Source organism: Bubalus kerabau, chromosome 1 (genome assembly GCF_029407905.1).
Source record: "Bubalus kerabau isolate K-KA32 ecotype Philippines breed swamp buffalo chromosome 1, PCC_UOA_SB_1v2, whole genome shotgun sequence".
Lineage (NCBI taxonomy): Eukaryota > Metazoa > Chordata > Mammalia > Artiodactyla > Bovidae > Bubalus > Bubalus kerabau.
In genome coordinates, this window is record NC_073624.1 from 80,221,062 (window position 1) to 80,241,530 (window position 20,469).

The window sequence follows — 20,469 nt, forward strand, 5'->3', positions numbered from 1 at the left end:
TATATTTAAAGAAAAGGGATCTGCAAATGCATTTACAGTTTTCGTTGTTTGTGTATATGTGTATGTTTTGGTGCTGGGGTTACAGGGAACTTTCACTTTATAAATGCCTGTATTTAAAGTTTATAATAAGAATGTATTTCTCTTAAGTGCAAGAAAACAATACAGATAATTGAGAAAGAAAATAAGAGAGAAAGGAAAATAAAGAATGAGAATAAAGAATCATGGAATACTGACTAACTTATAATAAAGTTAGATCTGAATATAACTGTAAAAAATTAAGGGAGTACCATTCTGAGAAAGAAGGAAATTTCTTAAAAACAATTCCTATGCAGGCCTTGAACAACGGAAGAATGAAACCATGTTCTGTATGATTTATACGTGTTTTTATTTATTTTTTTAATATAAATTTATTTATTTTAATGGGAGGTTAATTACTTTACATATGGTATTGGTTTTGCCATACATCCACATGAACTTGTCACAGTTGTACATGTGTTCCCCATTCTGTACCCCCCCTCCCACCTCCCTCCCCGTACCATCCCTCTGGGTCATCCCATTGCACCAGCCGCAAGCATCCTGTATCATGCATCGAACCTGGACTGGCGATTCGTTTCATATATGATATTATATATGTTTAAATGCCATTCTCCCAAATCACCCCACCCTCTCCCACAGAGTCTCTGCTTTTTAATATGCTGTTTAGGTTAGTCATAACTCTGCTTCCAAGGAGTAAGCTTCCTTTAATTTCATGGCTGCAGTCACCATCTGCAGTGATTTTGGAGCCCAGAAAAATAAACTCAGCCACTGTTTCCACTGTTTCCCCATTAACTTTACATGAAGTGATGGGACCAGATGCCATGATCTTCGCTTTCTGCATGTTGAGCTTTAAGCCAACTTTTTCACTCTCTCCTTTCACTTTCATCAAGAGGCTCTTTAGTTCTTCTTCACTTTCTGCCATAACAGTGGTGTCATCTGCATATCTGAGCTTATTGATATTTCTCCCAGCAATCTTGATTCCAGCTTGTGCTTCCTCCAGCCCAGTGTTTTTCATGATGCACTCTGCATATAAATTACATAAGCAGAGTGACAATATACAACCTTGATGTACTCTTTTTCCTACTGGGAACCAGTCCGTTGTTCCATATCCAGGTCTAACTGTTGCTTCCTGACCTGCATAGAGGTTTCCCAAGAGGCAGGTCAGGTGGTCTGGTGTTCCCATCTCTTTCAGAATTTTCCAGTTTACTGTGATCCACACAGTCAAAGGCTTTGGCATAGTCAATAAAGCAGAACTAGATATTTTTATGGAACTCTCTTGCTTTTTCCATGATCCAGCGGATGTTGGCAATTTGATCTCTGATTCCTCTGCCTTTTCTATACGTCTGTTTTTAAATAGTAACACTGGATGCAGTCACCATGATAAACATGGTCAGGGAATCATTACATTCCACTTTTAAGTTTTTTCTCAAGAACCTCATTTTTATTATTTGGAAAAGTGTTTCAAGGAAATAAATGAGGCCTAATAAATTTTGTTTGATAAAATAATAAATACTTAGAACTCCTATAGATCATGAGGAAAGGGAGTGGTTTAAGATTCTCCTTTTCTAAACAGAAACACTACAGGTTATTTTATTGTACACATTTTAGAAGAAAATGAGAAAGACTACTAAAAGCAAAGAACTTTTGTTTTTCATTAGGAGGAAAATTATAGCATTTTCAAATAAGACACTGATAGCTATTGTTATCAAAAATATCTATAAGCTGTTACAGCATGTATACTGTATTGTTTTCAGCTACTTAAGACATTTTTCTTTTTAAATACTTGTGATGTTCATAAAGTGTCTGGTTATTTTTATATATAAAGCACATACTGTAATACACGTTATAGTTTTCCCTTTCAATAGATTTCCTTCAACAATCACTATAGTTCACCTCTGGGAAACAAAAGTGTAATAACTCAGTTATAGACTGACTCAAGATTCTCTGTGGACAGGGAGTTGAATTTAAAGATAATAGTTTAATATGCCTGATTCAGTATCAAAATAACAAGAATATTAAAAATTTTAGCTTTGGCAGCCTAAGCTTAGAGATATGAGTCCATGAACAAATAAAGAGAGCCATAATTAGGTAAAGATCCATGTAATATGGGGCTTCCCAGGTGGCTCAGTTGTAAAGAATCCACTTGTCAATGCAGATGTAGGAGATGTGCGTTCAATCCCTAGGTTGGGAAGATCCCCTGGAGGAGGAAATGTCAACCTGTTCCAGTATTATTGACTGGGAAATCTGATGGAGAGAGGAGCCTGGCAGGCTACAGTCCATGGGGTTGCAAATAGTCAAGACATGACTGAGTATGCACACACAAATATACACACACACACACCATGTACCATACAAAGAAACAACTGAGAGAAATCTAAAGATCTGAGAAAGTCAGCCATGGAAATATATGAGGATCCCCCTGGAGTATATGCAGAATTTGTAAGACACCTATTCCACAGGAGGATTTGAAAGAATGCCCATATATTCCACCCAGAATTTCAACAAGGTAAAGTAATTACTTTATATATTTTTAATAAATAGCAAATAATCTATAATATGCAAAGCAGTGCTGGGGACAGTGCTCAGGCCACACTCTAAACAGATTTAATTTGATTTCCTGCTAATACCTATTTAGTACAACTGTAGCACCCAGCATCATGTTATGAATGTAGTCTTTAAAAATCTTTTTTTCCCCAAATACAAGTTTTCCTGGAACTTACAAATCAAAACGAAGATTCTCTCTTTCTTCAAAAAAGTAGTCCAGAATAAATTTTCTTACAAAGTCAGGATTTAAAGTATTATCAATTACTTCAGTCCTTCCAAACTGTTGAGAAAAAAAAGAGAGGTTAAAATCAAGCTTTGCATGGTTAGTTATTGCAGTATAGAACTTAATATATTTCCTTGAAAACACAATAAATATTCAAATGCTGGATAAAGCCCTTCAGAAAAGGTTTTAAAGATCAAATCATCCCTTTTCAACACTCAGGGAATTCAGAAAATGAGCCCTGAGTTCATACAAATTTATTAGAAAAGCAGCTTCTGAAAATTCACATAACAACTGTATACTTCCTCCACTTCTTTCCCCACTTGAAAGCCAAATCCTTTTCCATTCAAAAGAAGTTATTTCTACCTTTAGTTTATCACTAATATTCTTCTTAACCTAGTGCATAACTAAGCCAACCAATGCATATTCTTACAACTGGAGGGCATAGTGTTCATATTCAGTTCATAATCAAGTAGTCCTCTACATAGAATAGTTTCTTGGCTATGTTCTGGGAAGAACTTTCTTATAATATATTACACACTTCAGTCATTTTTTTTTGTTAGTTTCCTTCTCTTTTAATTCTTAAAGTATCTAGAGAGTCAAAATAAGACCTATGATTCTTGCATGTTTTTAAGCTACTGTATTATTTTTGCTTAAAAAAATTTTTTTCCATCTTAGGGGAAATGGAAACCAATAAACAAAACTCCATATCTAGTACTCTTTCCTTGCAATGTAAAGGAAGGTCATCTGCACTGCTTTCAAAGATGATCAAAAATACAAATCTCATATCTCTTTTTTGTATTTGGCTTTCCTTCTTCCCCTTCTACTGACATGGAACTCTAAAGAGGGAATCTTAATCTTTAGTTCTGAACAATATTGTCAGTTCACTTCAGTTCAGTTACGTGGCTCAGTCATGTCCATAACTTTGCGACCCCATGGACTGCAGCACACCAGACTTCCCTGTCCATCACCAATTCCTGAAGCTTGCTTAAACTCATATCCATCCAGTGATGCCATCCAACCATCTCATCCTCTTTCATCCCTTTCTTCTTCTGCCTTCAATCTTTTCCAGCATCAGGGTCTTTCCCAATGAGTCATTTATTTGCATCTTGAGAACCCCATGAAAATAATAATCATGCTGTCTTATCAGAGAACTAACTTACTAAAGTTCAAAGAAAAACTTTTTATTAGGAATAATAAAACAACTAGAATCCACCTGCTAATGCAAAAGATGCAGGTTCAGTGCCTGAGCTGGAAATCCCAGGGAGAAGACTGAATCCCAGGTTCAATCCCCTAGAGAAGAAAATGGCAACCCACTCCAGTAGAATACTGTCTGGGAAATCCCGTGGACAGAAGACCCTGGTAGGCTACAGTCATAGAATCACAAAAGAGTCCAGCAAAACTTAGTGACTAAACAACAAGAAAATTATCAATCCATCATAAAGTAAAGGTCATGAGTTTATCACATAAATTGTGATAATAAAACTATGATAGAAAAATTGATGATGAAGATTCATTATGGCTATTACTAACTATCCAGAAAAGAACTAGGTTGCAGAAGCTTGTGCATTGGGCAATGTTTTATAACTTGGACCAAAATCATAAAGGCAAATCATAACCCAGGTAACTAATTCAACATTTCAAAAATATTAAACATTTATCTGAACAATAATAGTAATTACAGTCACCATTTATTGAGTACTCTACTTTGTTCTTCCCTGGTGGCTCAGATGGTAATCTCCCTGCCAATGTGAAAGATGTAAGAGACATGGGTTCGATCCCTGGCTTGGGAAGATCCCCTGGATACTGGAATGGCAACTGTATTGCTGATGCTACTCACAGTGTCAAGAAGTAAAAATCTGAATCAGAGAGAATCAGGGCCCTCCCAGCCTTTGTCCTGCCAGGAGGCAAGATGGTTCTCAGACCAAAGCAAAATGTATCAAATGAGCAAATGTATAACACTCTCAAAGAGAAACTCAGCCAGTACCCATATTCCTCAGCACTCCAATCCTTAGTGCAGATTTTAACACAAACTCTCACTCAGAAGGAAGAAGATAGTGTGGAATTCTCACGGTAAGGTTGACTGAGTTGCATGCAAGGCAGCAATTTGGGCCTCAGTTCAGTTCAGTTCAGTCGCTCAGTTGTGTCTGATTCTTTCCAACCCATGGACCACAGCACACCAGGCTACTCTGTCCATCACCAACTCCCGGAACTTGCTCGAACTCATGTCCATTGAGATGGTAATGCCATCCAACCATCTCTTCCTCTGTCATCCCCTTCTCTCGCCTTCAATCTTTCCCAGCATCAGGGTCTTTTCCAATGAGACAGTTCTTCACATCAGGTGGCCAAAGTATTGGAGCTTCAATTTCAGCATCAGTCCTTCCAATGAATATCCAGGACTGGTTTCCTTTAGGATTGACTGGTTTCATCTGCTTGCAGTCCAAGGGACTCTTGTGTCTTCTTCAACACCACAGTTCAAAAACATTAATTCTTCAGTGCTCAGCTTTCTTTACGGTCCAACTTTCACATCCATACATGACTACTGGAAAAACCATAGCTTGGACTAGATAGACTTTTGTTGCCAAAGTCAAGTCTGTGCTTCTGCTTTTTAATATCCTGTCTAAGTTGGTCGTAGCTTTTCTTCCACAGAGCAATCATCTTTTAATTTCATGGCTGCAGTCACCTTCTGCAGTGATTTTGGAGCCCAAGAAAATAAAGTCTGTCACTGTTTCCATTGTTTCCGCATCTATTGCCATGAAGTGATGGGACAGATGCCATGATCTTAGGTTTTTGAATGTTGAGTTTTAAGCCAACTTTTTCACTCTCCTCTTTCACTTTCATCAAGAGGCTCTTCAGTTTCTCTTCGCTTTCTGATATAAGGGTAGTATCATCTACATATCTGAGGTTATTGATATTTCTCCCAGCAATCTTGATTCCAGCTTGTGCTTCATCCAGCCCAGCATTTCACATGATGAAAGTTAAGTTATATAAGTTAAACTTATATAAGTTTATGCATATAAGTTAAATAAATAGGGTGACAATATACAGCCTCAATGTACTCCTTTCTGAATTTGGAACCAGTCTGTCGCTCAATGTCTGGTTCTAACTGTCACTTCTTGACCTGCATACAGATTTCTCAGGAGGCAGGTAAGGCGGTCTGGTATGCCCATCTCTTGAAAAATTTTCCACAGTTTGTTGTGATCCACACAGTCAAAGGCTTTGGCATAGTCCATAAAGCAGAAGTAGATATTTTTCTGGGACTCTCTTGCTTTTTTCAATGATCCAACAGATGTTGGCAATTTGATCTCTGGTTCCTGTGCCTTTTCTAAATTCAGCTTGAATATCTGGAAGAAGGGCCTCTGAGCCATTAAAACAAGTTTGTCTTAATGGACAATGGCTTTTCAGCAATATGGGTGGTTGAGTATATTCTGCTATCTCAACAGAAAATTAACATGAAGCCATGAAAATTTTAGCTGAGCATCTATTAAATATGAACATCTAATATGCTTCCTGACACATAGCCCTGAAATTGCTTTTAACAACGTCACCAGTGACCTTCATATTGCTAAATTAAGTGGTCACATTTCAGCTTTCATTATATCAGACTACTCTGTAGCATTAAACAGAATTGCCCATTTCCTCCTTTTTGAAGCAGCCTCTTCTGATTCTTTGACACCACATTCCCCCATTTTTCTCTTCTTCTTAGATTCTCAGATATGCAATCTCTCGTCAGTACAATTCCAGGCCTTCTTCATCTGTCTATCTTCACTCTTCTATTAGATTATTTACTCTGTTCTTTGGCTTTAAATCCCATCTACATGATGATAAATTCCAAATGTATATCATCAACTCAGATTTGCCTCTAAGTAAAGATGGACAGGTCATAGCAGGGACCTCTGACAAAACGTGATCCATTGGAGGAGGGAATGGCAAACCACTCCAGTATACTAACCATGAGAACCCCATGAACTGTATAAAAAGGCTAAAAGATATGACACTAAAAGATGAGTCTCCGAGGTTGGAAGGTGTCCAATGTGCTGCTGGGAAAGAGCGGAGAACAACAACTAATAATTCCAGAAAGAATGAAGTGGCAAGGCCAAAGCAGAAATGACCCTCAGCTTTAGATGTGCTTAGTGATGAGAGTAAAATCCAATGCTGAAAAGAAGAATTTTCCATAGGAACTTGGAATGTTAGGATCATGAATCAAGGTAAATTGGACGTGGTTAAGCAGGAGATGGCAAGAGTAAATAAACATCGATATATTAGGAATCAGTGAACTAAAATAGATGGGAATAGGTGAATTTAATTCAGATGACTATTATATCTACTACTGTGGGAAAGAATCCCTTAGAAGAAATGGAGTAGCCCTCATAATCAACAAAAGAGTCTGAAATGCAGTACTTGCATGCAACCCTAAAAATGACAGAATGATCTCAATTCGTTTCCAGAGCAACCCATTCAACATCACAGTAATACAACTCTATGCTCCAACCATGGATGTAGAACAAGCTGAAGTTGATAAGTTCTATGAAGGCCTAGAAGATCTCCTAGAACTAATAGCAAAAAAAAAAAAAAAAAAAAAAAAAAAAAAAAAAAAAAAAACCAAAAAAAAAACATGTCCTATTCATCATAAGGGATTGGAAGGCAAAAGTAGGAAGTCAAGAGATTCCTGGAGTAACAGGCAAGTTTGGCCTCAAAGTACAAAATGTAGCAGGGGAAAAGCTAACAGGATTCTGCCATGAAAACACACTGGTCATAGCAAACATCCTTTTTCAACAATACAAGAGATGACTTTACACATGGATTTCACCAAATGGTCATACCGAAATCAGATTGATTACATTCTTTGTAGACAAAGATGGAGAAGCTGTATACAGTCAGCAGAAACAAGACATGGAGCTGACTGTGGGTCAGATCATCATCACAGCAAAAATCAGGCTTAAACTAAAGAAAGCAGGGAAAACCACTAGGCCAGTCAGATATGACAAATAAAATCCCCCATAAATATACAGTGGATATGACGAATATAATCAAGGGATTGGATCTAGTAAACGGAGTGCCTGAAGAACTGACAGAGGTCCATCATATTGTAGAGGAGGCAGTGAACAACACCATCCCAAAGAAAAAGAAATGCAAGAAAACAAAGTGGTTGTCTGAAAAAGAAGGCAAACTAGTTGTCTTTACAAAGAGCAGAGGAAAGAAGAGAAGCAAAAAGCAAGGGAGAAAGGGAAAGGTACACTCACTAAATGCAGAGTTCCACAGAATAGCAAGGAGAGACAATGCCTTCTTCAATGAACTATGCAAAGAAACAGAGAAAAACTAAAGAAAGGGTAAGACTAGTAATATCTTGAAACAAATTGGAAAAATCAAAGGAATATTTCATGCAAAGATGGGCACAATAAAGGACAGAAACAGTAAAGACCTAACAGAAGCAGAAGATATCAAGAAGAGATGGAAAGGATACACAGAAGGACTGTACAAATAGGATCTTAATGACCCGGATAACCACAATGGTGATCTCTCACTCAGAGCGAGACATTCTGGAGTGTGAAGTCAAGTGGGTGTGAGGAAGTACTGCTGCCAATAAAGTTAGTGGAGGTGATGGAACTCCAGCTGAGCTATTTAAAATCTTAAAAGATGATGCTATTAAAGCACTGCACTCAATATGTTAGCAAATTTGGAAAACCCAGCAGTGGCCACAGGAATGGAAAAGTTCAATCTTCAACCCAATTTCCAAGACGGGCAGTACTAAAGAATGTCCAAACCACTGGACAAGGCTGTTTATTGTCACTTTGTTTAGATAATTTATATGCAGAGCACATCATGCAAAAATGCCAGGTTGGATGAAGCAGAAGCTGGAATCAAGATTGCAGGGAGAAATATCAACAACCTCAGACATGCAGATGATACCACTCTCATGGCAGAAAGCAGAGGAACGAAAGAGCCTCTTTATGAAGGTGAAGGAGAAGAGTGAAAAAGCTGGCTTAAAACTCAATATTAAAAAAAAAAAAAACAACAACTAAGATCCTGTCATCTGGCCCCATCACTTCATGGCAAATAGAAAGGGGAAAGGTGGAAGCAGTGACCAATTTCCTCTTCTTGGGCTCTAAAATCAATGTGGGTGGTGACTTGCAGCCAGGAAATTAGAAGACTGCTTCTTGGCAGGAAAACTATGACAAACCCAGACACTGTGTTTAAAAGCAGAACCATCACTTTGCTGACAAAGGTCCATATAGTCAAGTCTATGGTCTTTCCAATAGTCATGTACAGATGTGACAGCTGGAAAATAAAGAAGGCAGTGAAGTGAAAATCACTCAGGCGTGTCTGACTCTTTGTCACCCCATGTACTATATAATAGTCCATGGAATTCTCCAGGCCAGAATACTGGAGTGGATAGCCTTTCCCTTCTCCAGGGGATCTTCCCAACCCAGGGATCAAACCCAGGTTTCCTTTAGTACAGGAAGATTTTTTAACTGCTTAGCCACAAGGGAAGGACAAGAATACTGGAGTGGGTACCCTATCCCTTCTCCAGTGGATCTTCTCAACCCAGGAATCAAACTGGGGTCTCCTGCATTGCAGGTGAATTCTTTACCAACTGCACTGTCAGGGAAACCAAAGAAGGCAGAGCACTGAAGAACTGATGCTTTCAAACTGTGATTCTGGAAAAGACTCTTGAGAATCCCTTGGAAAGCAAAGAGATCAAACCAGTTAATCCTAAAGGAAAGCAACCCTGAATACTCTTTCTTAGAACTGATGTTGAAGCTGAAGCTCTAATACTTTGGCCACCTTATGTGAACAGCAGACTCATTAGAAAAGACCATGATGCTGGGAAAGATTGAAGGCAGAAAGAGAAGAGGGTGACAGAGGATGAGATGGTTGGATGGAATCACAGATTCAAGGGACATGAACTTGGGCAAACTCCAGGAGGTGGTGAGCGACAGGGAAGCCTGGCATGCTGCAGTATGTGGGGTCACAACATGACATGGTGGCTGAACAACAACAACAAAGACTCATGCATACAACTATCTTGTTGACTTATACATGTGGTTTTCTTATGGGGTCCTCACAATTAACATTTAAACTGAAATATTTATTTTATACCACAGCTACAATCTCAGTTCTTTCTGACATAGGGTGGTGTCATCGGCACATCTTAGGTTATTGGTATTTTTCCCAGAATTCTTGATTCCAGCTTGTGCTTCATCCAACCCGGCATTTTGCATGATGTGCTCTGCATATAAGTTAAATAAGCAGGGTGACAATATACAGCCTTGACATACTCCTTTCCCAATTTGGAACCAGTCCATTGTTCTATGTCCTGTTCTAACTGTCGCTTCTTGACCTGCATACAGATTTCTCAGGAGGCAGGTAAGGTAGTCTGGTATTCCCATCTCTTTAAGAATTTTCCAATGCAATCCCAAAGAAAGGCAATGACAAAGAATGTTTGGCATTCCAATCCCAAAGAAAGGCAATGTCAAAAGAATGCTCAAACTACTGCACAATTGCACCCACCTCACACACTAGCACAGTAATGCTTAAAATTCTTCAAGCCAGGCTTCAACAGTTCATGAACCATGAACTTCCAGGTGTTCAATCTGGATTTTAAAAAGGCAGAGGAACCAGAGATCAAAATGCCAATATCTGTTGCATTATCAAAAAAGCAAGAGCGTTTCAAGAAAACATCTATTTCTGCTTTATTGGGTATGCCAAAGACTTTGACTGTGTGGATCACAGCAAACTGTGGAAAATTATGACACCACCCTTATGGCAGAAAGCGAAGAAGAACTAAAGAGCATCTTGATGAAAGTGAAAAAATTGGCTTAAAACTCAACATTCAAAAAACTAAGATCATGGCATCTGGTCCCATCACTTCATGGCAATTAGATGGGGAAATAGTGGAAACAGTAACTTTATTTTGGGGGCTCCATAATCACTGCAAATGGTGACTGCAATCATGAAATTAAAAGATGCTCACTCATTGGAAAAAAAGTTATGACCAACCTAAACAGCATATTAAGAAGCAAAGATATTACTTTACCAACAAAGGTCCATCTAGTCAAGGCAATGGTTTTCCCAGTAGTCATGTATGGATGGGATAGTTGAACTATAAAGAAAGCTGAGTGCCAAAGAGTTGATGCATTTGAACTGTTATGTTGGAAAAGACTCTTGAGAGTCTCTTGGACTGCAAGGAGATCCAACCAGTTCATCCTAAAGGAAATCAGTCCTGAATATTCATTGGAAGAACTGATTCTAAGGCTGAAACTCCAATACTTTGGCCACCTGATGCAAAGAACTGACTCATTGGAAAAGACCTTGATATTGGGAGAGATTGCAGATGGGAGGGGAAGGGGATGACAGTGGATGAGATGGTTGGATGGCATTACTGACTCGATGGACATGAATTTGAGCAAGCTCCAGGAGTTGATGATGGACAGAGAAGCTGGAGTGTTTCAGTCTATAGGGTCACAAAGAGTCGGACACAACTGAGTGACTGAAATAAACTGAAGAATTTTCCAGTTTGCTGTGACCGCACAGTCTAAGGCTTTCATGTAGTCAATAAAACAGAAATAGATGTGTGGGTTTTTTTTTTTAAATTTCAGAATTCTCTTGCTTTTTCTATGATCTAACGTATGTTGGCAATTTGATCTCTAGTTTCTCTGCCTTTTCTAAATCCAGCTTGAACATCTCAGTTCACATACTGTTGAAGCCAGCTTAGAGAATTTTGAGCATATTTTGATAGTGTGTGAGATGAGTGCAATTCTGCAGTAGTTTGAACATTCTTTGGCATTGCCTTTCTTTGGGATTGGAATGAAAACTGCCCTTTTACAGTCCTGTGGCCACTGCAGAGTTTTCCACATTTGCTGGCATATTGAATGGAGCACTCTCAGAGGATTTTTTTTCAGATTAGAAATAGTTCAGCAGGAATATCATCACCTTAACTAGCTTTGTTCATAGTGATGCCTCCTCAGTCCCACTTGACCTCGCATTCCAGGATGTCTGGCTCTAATTCAGTGATCACCCCATTGTGGTTATCTGGGTCATTATGATCTTTTTTTGTATAGTTCTATGTATTCTTGCCACCTCTTCTTAATATCTTCTGCTTCTGTTAGGTCCATAACATTTCTATCCTTTATTGTGCCTGTCTTTCCTTGAAATATTACTTTGGTATCTCTAATTTTCTTGAAGAGATCTCTAGTCTTTCCCATTCTGTTGTTTTCCTCTATTTCTTTGCATTGTTCACTTAGCAAGGCTTTCTTTACTCTCCTTTCTATTCTTCAGAATTCCTCATCAGATGCATATATTTTTCCTTTTCTCCCTTGCCTTTCACTTCTCTTCTTTTCTCAGCTATTTATAAGGCCTCCTATGACAACCATTTTGCATTTTTTCTTCTTGGGGATGATTTTGATCACCACCTCCTGTACAATGTCATGAACTTCTGTCCATAGTTCTTCAGGCAATCTATCAGATCTAATCCCTTGCATCTGTTTGCCACTTTCACTGTATAATTGTAAGGGATTTGATTTAGGTCATACCTGAATGGCCTAGTGGATTTCCCTATTTTCTTCAATTTGGGTCTGAATTTGGCAATAAGGAGTTCATGATCTGAACCGCAGTCAGATCCTGGTCTTGTTTTTGCTGAATGTATACAGCATCTCCATTTTTGGCTGCAAAGAATATAATCAATCTGATTTTATATGACCATCCAGTGATGTCCATGTGTAGAGTCTTCTCTTGTGTTTTTGAAGACAGTGTTTGCTATGACCAGTGTGTTCTCTTGGCTGTTAGCCTTTGCCCTGCTTCATTCTGTACTTTAAGGCCAAATTTGCCTGTTACTCCAGGTATCTTTTGACTTCCTACTTTTGCATTCCAGTCTCTGATGATGAAAAGAACATTTTTTTTTTTTGATGTTAGATCTAGAAGATATTATAGGTCATCATGGAACCATTCGACTTCAGCTTCTTTGGCATTAGTGGTTGGGGCATAGACTTGGATTACTGTGGTATTGAATGGTTTGCCTTGGAAACGAACAGAGATCATTCTGTCATTTTTGAGACTGTACCCAAGTACTGGATTTTGAACTCTTTTGTTTACTATGAGTGCTATTCCTTTTCTTCTAAGTGATTCTTACCACAGTAGTGGATGTAATGGTCATCCTAATTAAATTCACCCAATCCAGTCCATTTTAATTCACTGATTCCTAAAATGTCAATGTTCACTCTTGCCATTTCCTGTCTGACCACTTCCAATTTACCCTGATTCATGAACCTAACATTCCATTTTCCCATGCAATATTGTTCTTTAACACATCGGACTTTACTTCCATCTCCAATCCATCTTCCAGGCATCTCCAAACATCCACAACTGGGCATTGTTTTCACTTTGGTTCTGTCTCTTCATTCTTTCTGGAGTTATTTCTCCACTATTTCCCAGTATATATTGGGCACCTACCAACCTGGGGCGTCAGGGTGAAATCTTTCTGCCTTTTCACACTGTTCATGGGGTTCTCAAGGGAAGAACACTGGTTTGCCATTCCCTTCTCGAGTGGACCATTTTGTCAGACCTCTCCAGCATGACCCATCTGTCTTGGGTGGCCCTACATGGCACAGCTCATAGTTTCATTTGAATTAGACATGGCTGTGATCCATGCGATCAGTTTGGTTAGTTTTCCGTGATTATGGTTTTAATTTTCTCTGCCCTCTAAGGAATAAGGATAAGAGGTTTGTGGAAGCTTCCTCATAAAAAGTGCAAACTGGCATAATAAGAAATTTACAGATAAATTATGACAGTTCATCTCACAGAAAAAAATGCTAATTTTTACCCAGAGGGTGGAATTAACTATCAACCAAGTGATTGATCTTCTTGACTTAAATAAAATGTGTGTTGTTGTTGTTGTTTTGTCTAGTTGCTAAGTCATGTCTGATTCTTTGCAACCCCCATGGGACTGCAGCATACCAGGCTTCCCTGTCCTTCACTATCTCCTGAAGTTTGCTCAAACTCAAGTTTAGGTCTTAGCTGATAACTTAAATCACAAAATAAAAATTTTCTAATTCTTTGGAAAATGCACAGCTGCATATTATTCTGTGCAGGCTGTTGGGGTCCTTTAATGGACCAGGACCTGGCAGTCCGGAGAAGACGATAAGAAAGTGAAAGAGAGAAAGAGGCTGATACTCCCTGGTTTATGCAGAAAACCAATAAAGTCCTTGACACAGGACTTGCATCTCTCACGAAGGCACTGGGCGCCCTCTCGAGGTGGGGTGAAGGCACAGGGCACCTTCTGGAGAGAGTCTTAGAAGCCCTGGAAGGAGAGTGAGCAAGACGGGTCTCTGTGCTCCAAGGAATCAGCCAGAGAGAGAGAGAGAAAGAAAGAAAGAAAGACATGGGGACCCAAGCTCTGACGGAGCAAAGGTGCTTTAATGATTTTTCTATGAGTATATATAAGCTGTGGTACAAGAAGTTTCTTATGACTATGATAAAGATCAGAAAACCCAGTGTATAGCAACCGTTACCAAGGGAACAAGGGATTAATAATGGTCACAAAGTCAGAAGACCATCCATATCTCAAGAAAGGGGATCTAGACTAAGCAGTTTTGTCATAACGAGAATGTTTACTAAAGGAGACTCAAGCCTGTCTCACACAACGACCTTGGTTCCTGGGAGCAGCGTGCTGCTCCACTTGAAAAGAAACAAAGAACTTGTGAGAAACAGCACGTAGGAATCCTCCTGTTAAACACTCCCTGACAGCAGGCCACAAAGAGTTACAATTTGAGGAAAGAGAAATATTAATATTTGGTAATTGTATACACCCAGAAACAGCTACTTAAAAAAAAAAATGCAACCAGTTCCCTAAAACATCTTTTTCTGAATATCAACAATACTGAATTTTTAGAAGTACCTACACACCTGATTACAATAATCCCTGGCACAAGGAACATATATAAAGCCTTTAGCCTAGTCAGTGAAGCAGAAACAGATGTTTTTCTGAAATTCTCTTGCTTTTTCTATGATCCAATGGATGTTGGCAATTTGATCACAGGTTCCTCTGCCTTTTCTAAATCCAGCTTGTACATCTAGAAGTTCTTCATTCACATAATACTGATGCCAAGCTTGATGGATTTTGAGCATTACTTTGCTAACATGTGAAATGAGTGCAGTTGTGCAGTAGTTTGAGCATTCTTTGGCATTACCCTTCTTTGGGATTGGAATGAAAACTGACCTTTTCCAGTCCTGTGGCCACTGCTGAGTTTGCCAAATTTGCTGGCATATTAAGTGCAGCATTTTAGTAGCATCATCTTTTAGAATTTGAAACAGCTCACCTGGAATTCTATCACCTACACTAGCTTTGTTTGTTAATAGTGCTTTTTAAGCCCCAGTGACTTCACAATCTATGATCTCTGGCTGTAGGTGAATGATCACACCATTGTGGTTATCTGGGTCATTAAGACCTTTTTTGTATAGTTTTTCTGTGTATTCTCGCCACCTCTTCTTAATATCTTCTACTTCTGTTAGGTCCATACCATTTCTGTCCTTTATTGTACCCATCTTTTCATGAAATGTTCCCTTGGTATATCTAATTTTATTCAAGAGATCTCTAGTCATTACCATTCTATTGTTTTCCTCTATTTCTTTGCATTGATCACTTAGGAAACTCTTTTTCATCTCTCCTTGCTATTCTTTGGAACTCTACATTCAGATGGGTATATCTTTCCTTTTCTCTTTTGTCTTTCACTTCTCTTATTTTCTCAGCTATTTGTAAGGCCTTTTCAGATAGCCATTTTGCATTTCCTTTTCTTGGGGAAAAGAAACTAAAACAGCAATGCCTTAAAACTGACTATATCTTCCATAGAAAATGTTGTTTTTATGAAATTCTTTCAACCACATGCCACACAGCTTCTCATTAATTCTCTTCTGTTAAGATCCCCTCAATTACAGTAATGGAGACATGATACATACATTAAGAAACCTTCAAATATCTACTACAGGAATATAGTATCGATAGACTGAATGTTCTGCAGTATATTGTAATTAAAATCTCTTTTATGAGTCAAAAAATAAAAGCAAACCAAACAAAAATATTCAGATGCTCTACAGCATGAATCCAATAGTGAAGACAGTGTCAGTAAAAATGCAGGACCCTTAACAGTTTAGCAACACGTGACTGCCCAAAGACTGTGGGGAATTTCCTCTTTCCTGTATCAATAACTTCAGATGCTTCCCTCTATAATTTTCATAGAACAAAAAGATAGAATGAAATGAGCTTTCAAGCCTAAGCTTTAAGATGTAAAAAGCATGTTTTTCAATAGATGCTATAATTCAAATTCCTAAATATGTAGTTAAAGTTATGAAAAAAAGCATCAGAATAAGCACTGGGCCCTTATAACTTATTTAGCATGCGACACAAATGTTCTCATCTGACAAATGTAACACTGGTACAAAATTATCTACAGATGATTCCTACAACTCATAATTTATGAAAGGACAGTTGTTAAGTGTTAGCCCATATTTGCGGGTATCCTCAAATTCATCCTTTTAACAAATCTTAACTGAGCATCTTCTAAGAACAAAAGCCGTATCCTAAACGCGGTAGCAGAGAAGCTTGTCCTTTAAAGAGCACTGAATTAAGAAGTGAAGTTAAGACATAAGGGAAAATAAGTTCAAAAAAAGTCTTTGATATTTGTTGAATGATATAAAGTAGAAGGTGACAAGGACCATAAGAATGTTATTTAAGTTATGGTATTTCATAAAGGTGAAAGGAGGAAATTCTAGTTGTGAAGGTTAGAAAAGACTAATGGGTAAAGTAACATTTAAGGTGAGCTATGAATAAGTTTCTAATCCTTTCTGAATATGTGTGCATTTACATATTATACATATATTATTCAGCATGGACATGAATAAATATTAAAGCAGCTCAATGTCAATGGAATGGTGCAGAACAGAGACAATGTCAAAATTCAGGAATCAGCATTTGGCAGTAGATTTGCCTCCAAACTACACTCACAAAGTGTGTTATATACAACTTCAGGTTGCTTTATTACACACTAACCTAGGGAATTGGGAACCAACTCTATAATTTTAAGTGTTTAAAAGAATTCACAAAATACATGACCTATGGATGACTCAAATTTAACTCAAAGAAATTAATCCTAACATTTTCAGAAACTCTCAAAACCAAATATGTGTGCCTCTTTAGAGATATTTTGCTATTTCCATTTGCCACTAAGAGTTTTCATATTTTTAAAATCCATGTCACTTCATCATTTCTAGCTCCAAAATTATTATTCACTGAAATAACATTTTAGTTTTAAAAGATCAATTACTTTGATAACTCATAATCATTAGAATTTATTGAAGATATGCAGGTAATTGCAATAGTGTAAGATATAATTTTTAATTTGCAGATTTAAACTACAGATTAATTTTAAGTAATTTTACAACTTTATTTGGAGCATTTGTCTCCACATATTTTAAGCTCCTTTTTTTTTCCTCCTTATTATATAAAAGTAATTCATCACAGAAATAAAATCATGTGCCTAGTTAATACATAATTTTCCAGGATACATCTAAATTCAAATAAAAACATGACCAGTATATTACTGACATAGATATTTTAAACTATTTAACAAAGTATCTATAATGTTATAATATTATTTTACTTGTCTAATTCCAAATAGACTGAGAGTAATTATTAGAGTGGTTTTTTGTGTGATTAATTCTCCATAAGTAACCTTGAATAAATGGATTTCTTCATTTATGGTAGCAGCTATTGGAAATGGTCTTAAAATGTAATGGATTTAGTAACGCATGTTGAACTCTTCCTGTGACACATAAAGAGGAAGTCACTGATAGATGCAGAAAGTCCTCTGGCTCAGATGTCAGAAAATTTCTGAAGTAGAACATCTACAGTTATTTCATTCCTTTGTTCAACTTCATCCCCTCTAAATTCTAGCTGTTTATTTTGTTTTTTAAATAACTCCTTCATGAGAGAAATAAATGTTTTAAGATCAAAAGGGGACTTCCCAGGAGGCACTAGTGGTAAAGAACCAGCCTGTCAATACAGGAGACAAGAGATGCAGGTTCGATTCCTAGGTTGGGAAGATTCCCCTGGAGGAGGGCATGGCAACCCACTCCAGTATTCTTGCCTGGAGAATCCCATGGACAGAGTAGCCTGACGATTTATAGTCCATAGGGTCGCAAAGAATCGGACACTAACTGAAGGGACTTAGCACAAACAGAAGATCAGAAAAGGGTGGTTCTTGCTATTATTCTGTAAAATAATGTTCAATACTTAAAAGATAATGAGAAAATTGATAATAAGAATACAAAACTATGACTTCTATAGCATCATAATATTAGACTTGCAAGTAGTTAGAACTAAACAAGTTGAATTATTTTTTCCTGATGAATTAGTCCAACCCCAGACTGAACACAGGGCACCCACTATAGTTCTAGCTCCAGAATACTGCTCAAAGAAATCCATACTACCATGAGATACTCTAAATGTTACAAATGTCTTCCCTGTAGTGAACAAAATAATGCCTCTCGGTCTCTTCATCCTTTGAGCCTATATTTTATTTTCTGCTTTCCTGTCTCAACATCAAGTAACTGTACCCCCATGTCTAGAGCAAAATACTTTAAGAATTTGAAGACAATTATTATGACTATTCAGAGACTTTGCATTTTTCGGGTTAAATATTCCTTCATTCATATTACATCTATCACTTTATTCAAGATGGTAGCCCTCCTCAGATATATATTTGGCATTCAATAATCTCAAATGGAGAAATGCAAACAAACACTCCAGATTTGCTTCTACCAGAGCAAAATACAAAGGCATTTAATTGAAATCACATGAAATTGCAAACACTCAATTTTTGAGCTACAATAATGACAGTTTCATACATTTCAGCATAATAGCATTATGTTCCTTAATGTAAGTACTGAATATTACTCAATAAATTCTCCAATCCCATTAGCTTTTTTAACAGCTATGTAACACCAAAGCATCATATTAGGTTTGAAGCCAAATAAATCCCACTGGCAATTTTCCCATTGACAGCTGGTCTTCTGCAATAAACTTTACAGAATATTATAATGTAGGAGTTTACTTACCAGCCACTTACCAGTTTTTTATTCTTAAAAAGGTATTTTGATCTCTTAGAGAACCATTGTAGCCTTAATCATATAGTGTCTTACTATAATTCAGTCATATAGTAAGTGGAAGATAAGTAAATTCAATTTGATTATACAGTGCGAGTGACAAATAGATTCAAGGGATTCGATCTGATAGAATATCTGAAGAACTATAGAGAGAGGTTCGTAACATTGTACAGGAGGTGATGATCAAAACAATCCCCAAAGAGAAGAAATGCAAAAAGACAAAATGGTTGTCAGAGGAGGCCTTGCAAATAGCTTAAAAAAGAAGACAAGCAAAAGGCAAAGGAGAAAAGGAAAGATATATCCATCTGAATGACAGAATGGGAAAGACTAGAGATCTCTTCAAGAAAATTAGAGATACCAAGGAAAAATTTCATGCAAAGACAGGCACAATAAAGGATAGAAATAGTATGGATTTAATGGACCTAAGAGAAGCAGAAGATATTCAGAAGAGGTGGCAAGAATACACAGAACTATATGAAAAAGATCTTAATGACCCAGATTACCACAATGGTGTGATCACTCATCTAGATCCAGACAACCTGAAGTGTGAAATCAAGTGGGCTTTTGAAAGCATCACTATGAAAAAGCTAGTGGAGGTGATGGAATTCCAGCTGAGCTATTTCAAATCCTAAAAGATAATGCTGTGGAAGTGCTGCACTCAATATGCCAGCAAATTTGGAAAACGCAGCAGTGGCCAAAGACTAGAAAAGGGTAGTCTTCATTCCAAACCAAAAGAAAGACAATGCCAGAGAATGTTCAAGGTACCACACAATTGCATTCATCTGACATGCTAGCAAAGTAATGCTCAAAATTCTGCAAGCTAGGCTTCAACTGAAAACTTCCAGATGTTCAAGCTGGATTTAGAAAAGGCAGAGGAACCAGAGATCAAATTGCCAACATCTGTTGGTTTATAATAAAAGGAAGAGAATTCCAGAAAAACACCTACTTCTACTTTATTTACTATGCCAAAGCCTTGACTATCACCTGTCATCCTGCTTATTTAAATTATATGCAGAGTACATTACGTGAAATGCTGGGCTGGATGAAGCACAAGCTGGAATAAAGATTGCCGGGAGAAAAATCAATAACCTCAGATATGCAGATGACACCACCCTAAGGGCAGAAAGTGAAGAGGAACTAAAGAGCCTCTTGAAAGTGAAAGAGGCGAGTGAAAAAGTTGGCTTAAAAATCAACATTCAAAAAACAAATATGGCATCTGGTTCCACCAGTTCAGTTCAGTTGCTCAGTCATGTCCAACTCTTTGCGACCCCATGGACTGGAGCACATCAGGCTTCCCTGTCCATCACCAACTCTCGGAGCTTACTCAAACTCATGTCCATCGAGTGGGTGATGCCATCCAATCATCTCATCTTCTGTCATCCCCTTCTCCTCCCACCTTCAATCTTTCCAAGCACCAGGGTCTTTTCCAATGAGTCAGTTCTTCACATCAGGTGGCCAGAGTATTGGAGTTTCAGCTTCAACATCAGTCCTACCAATGAACACCCAGGACTGAT

The 20,469-nt window shown here is 37.8% G+C and overlaps 1 protein-coding gene across 1 annotated transcript in view; it reads right to left on the reverse strand.

The window, feature by feature from the left end:
* CPNE8 (copine 8) overlaps positions 1-20,469 on the reverse strand; it is a 294,507-nt gene that overhangs the window by 221,114 nt on the left and 52,924 nt on the right. Inside the window, exon 6 of the mRNA XM_055580543.1 lies at positions 2,757-2,860. Coding sequence (XP_055436518.1) covers positions 2,757-2,860 — 104 coding nt within the window. The remainder of the gene's footprint in view (positions 1-2,756; positions 2,861-20,469) is intronic.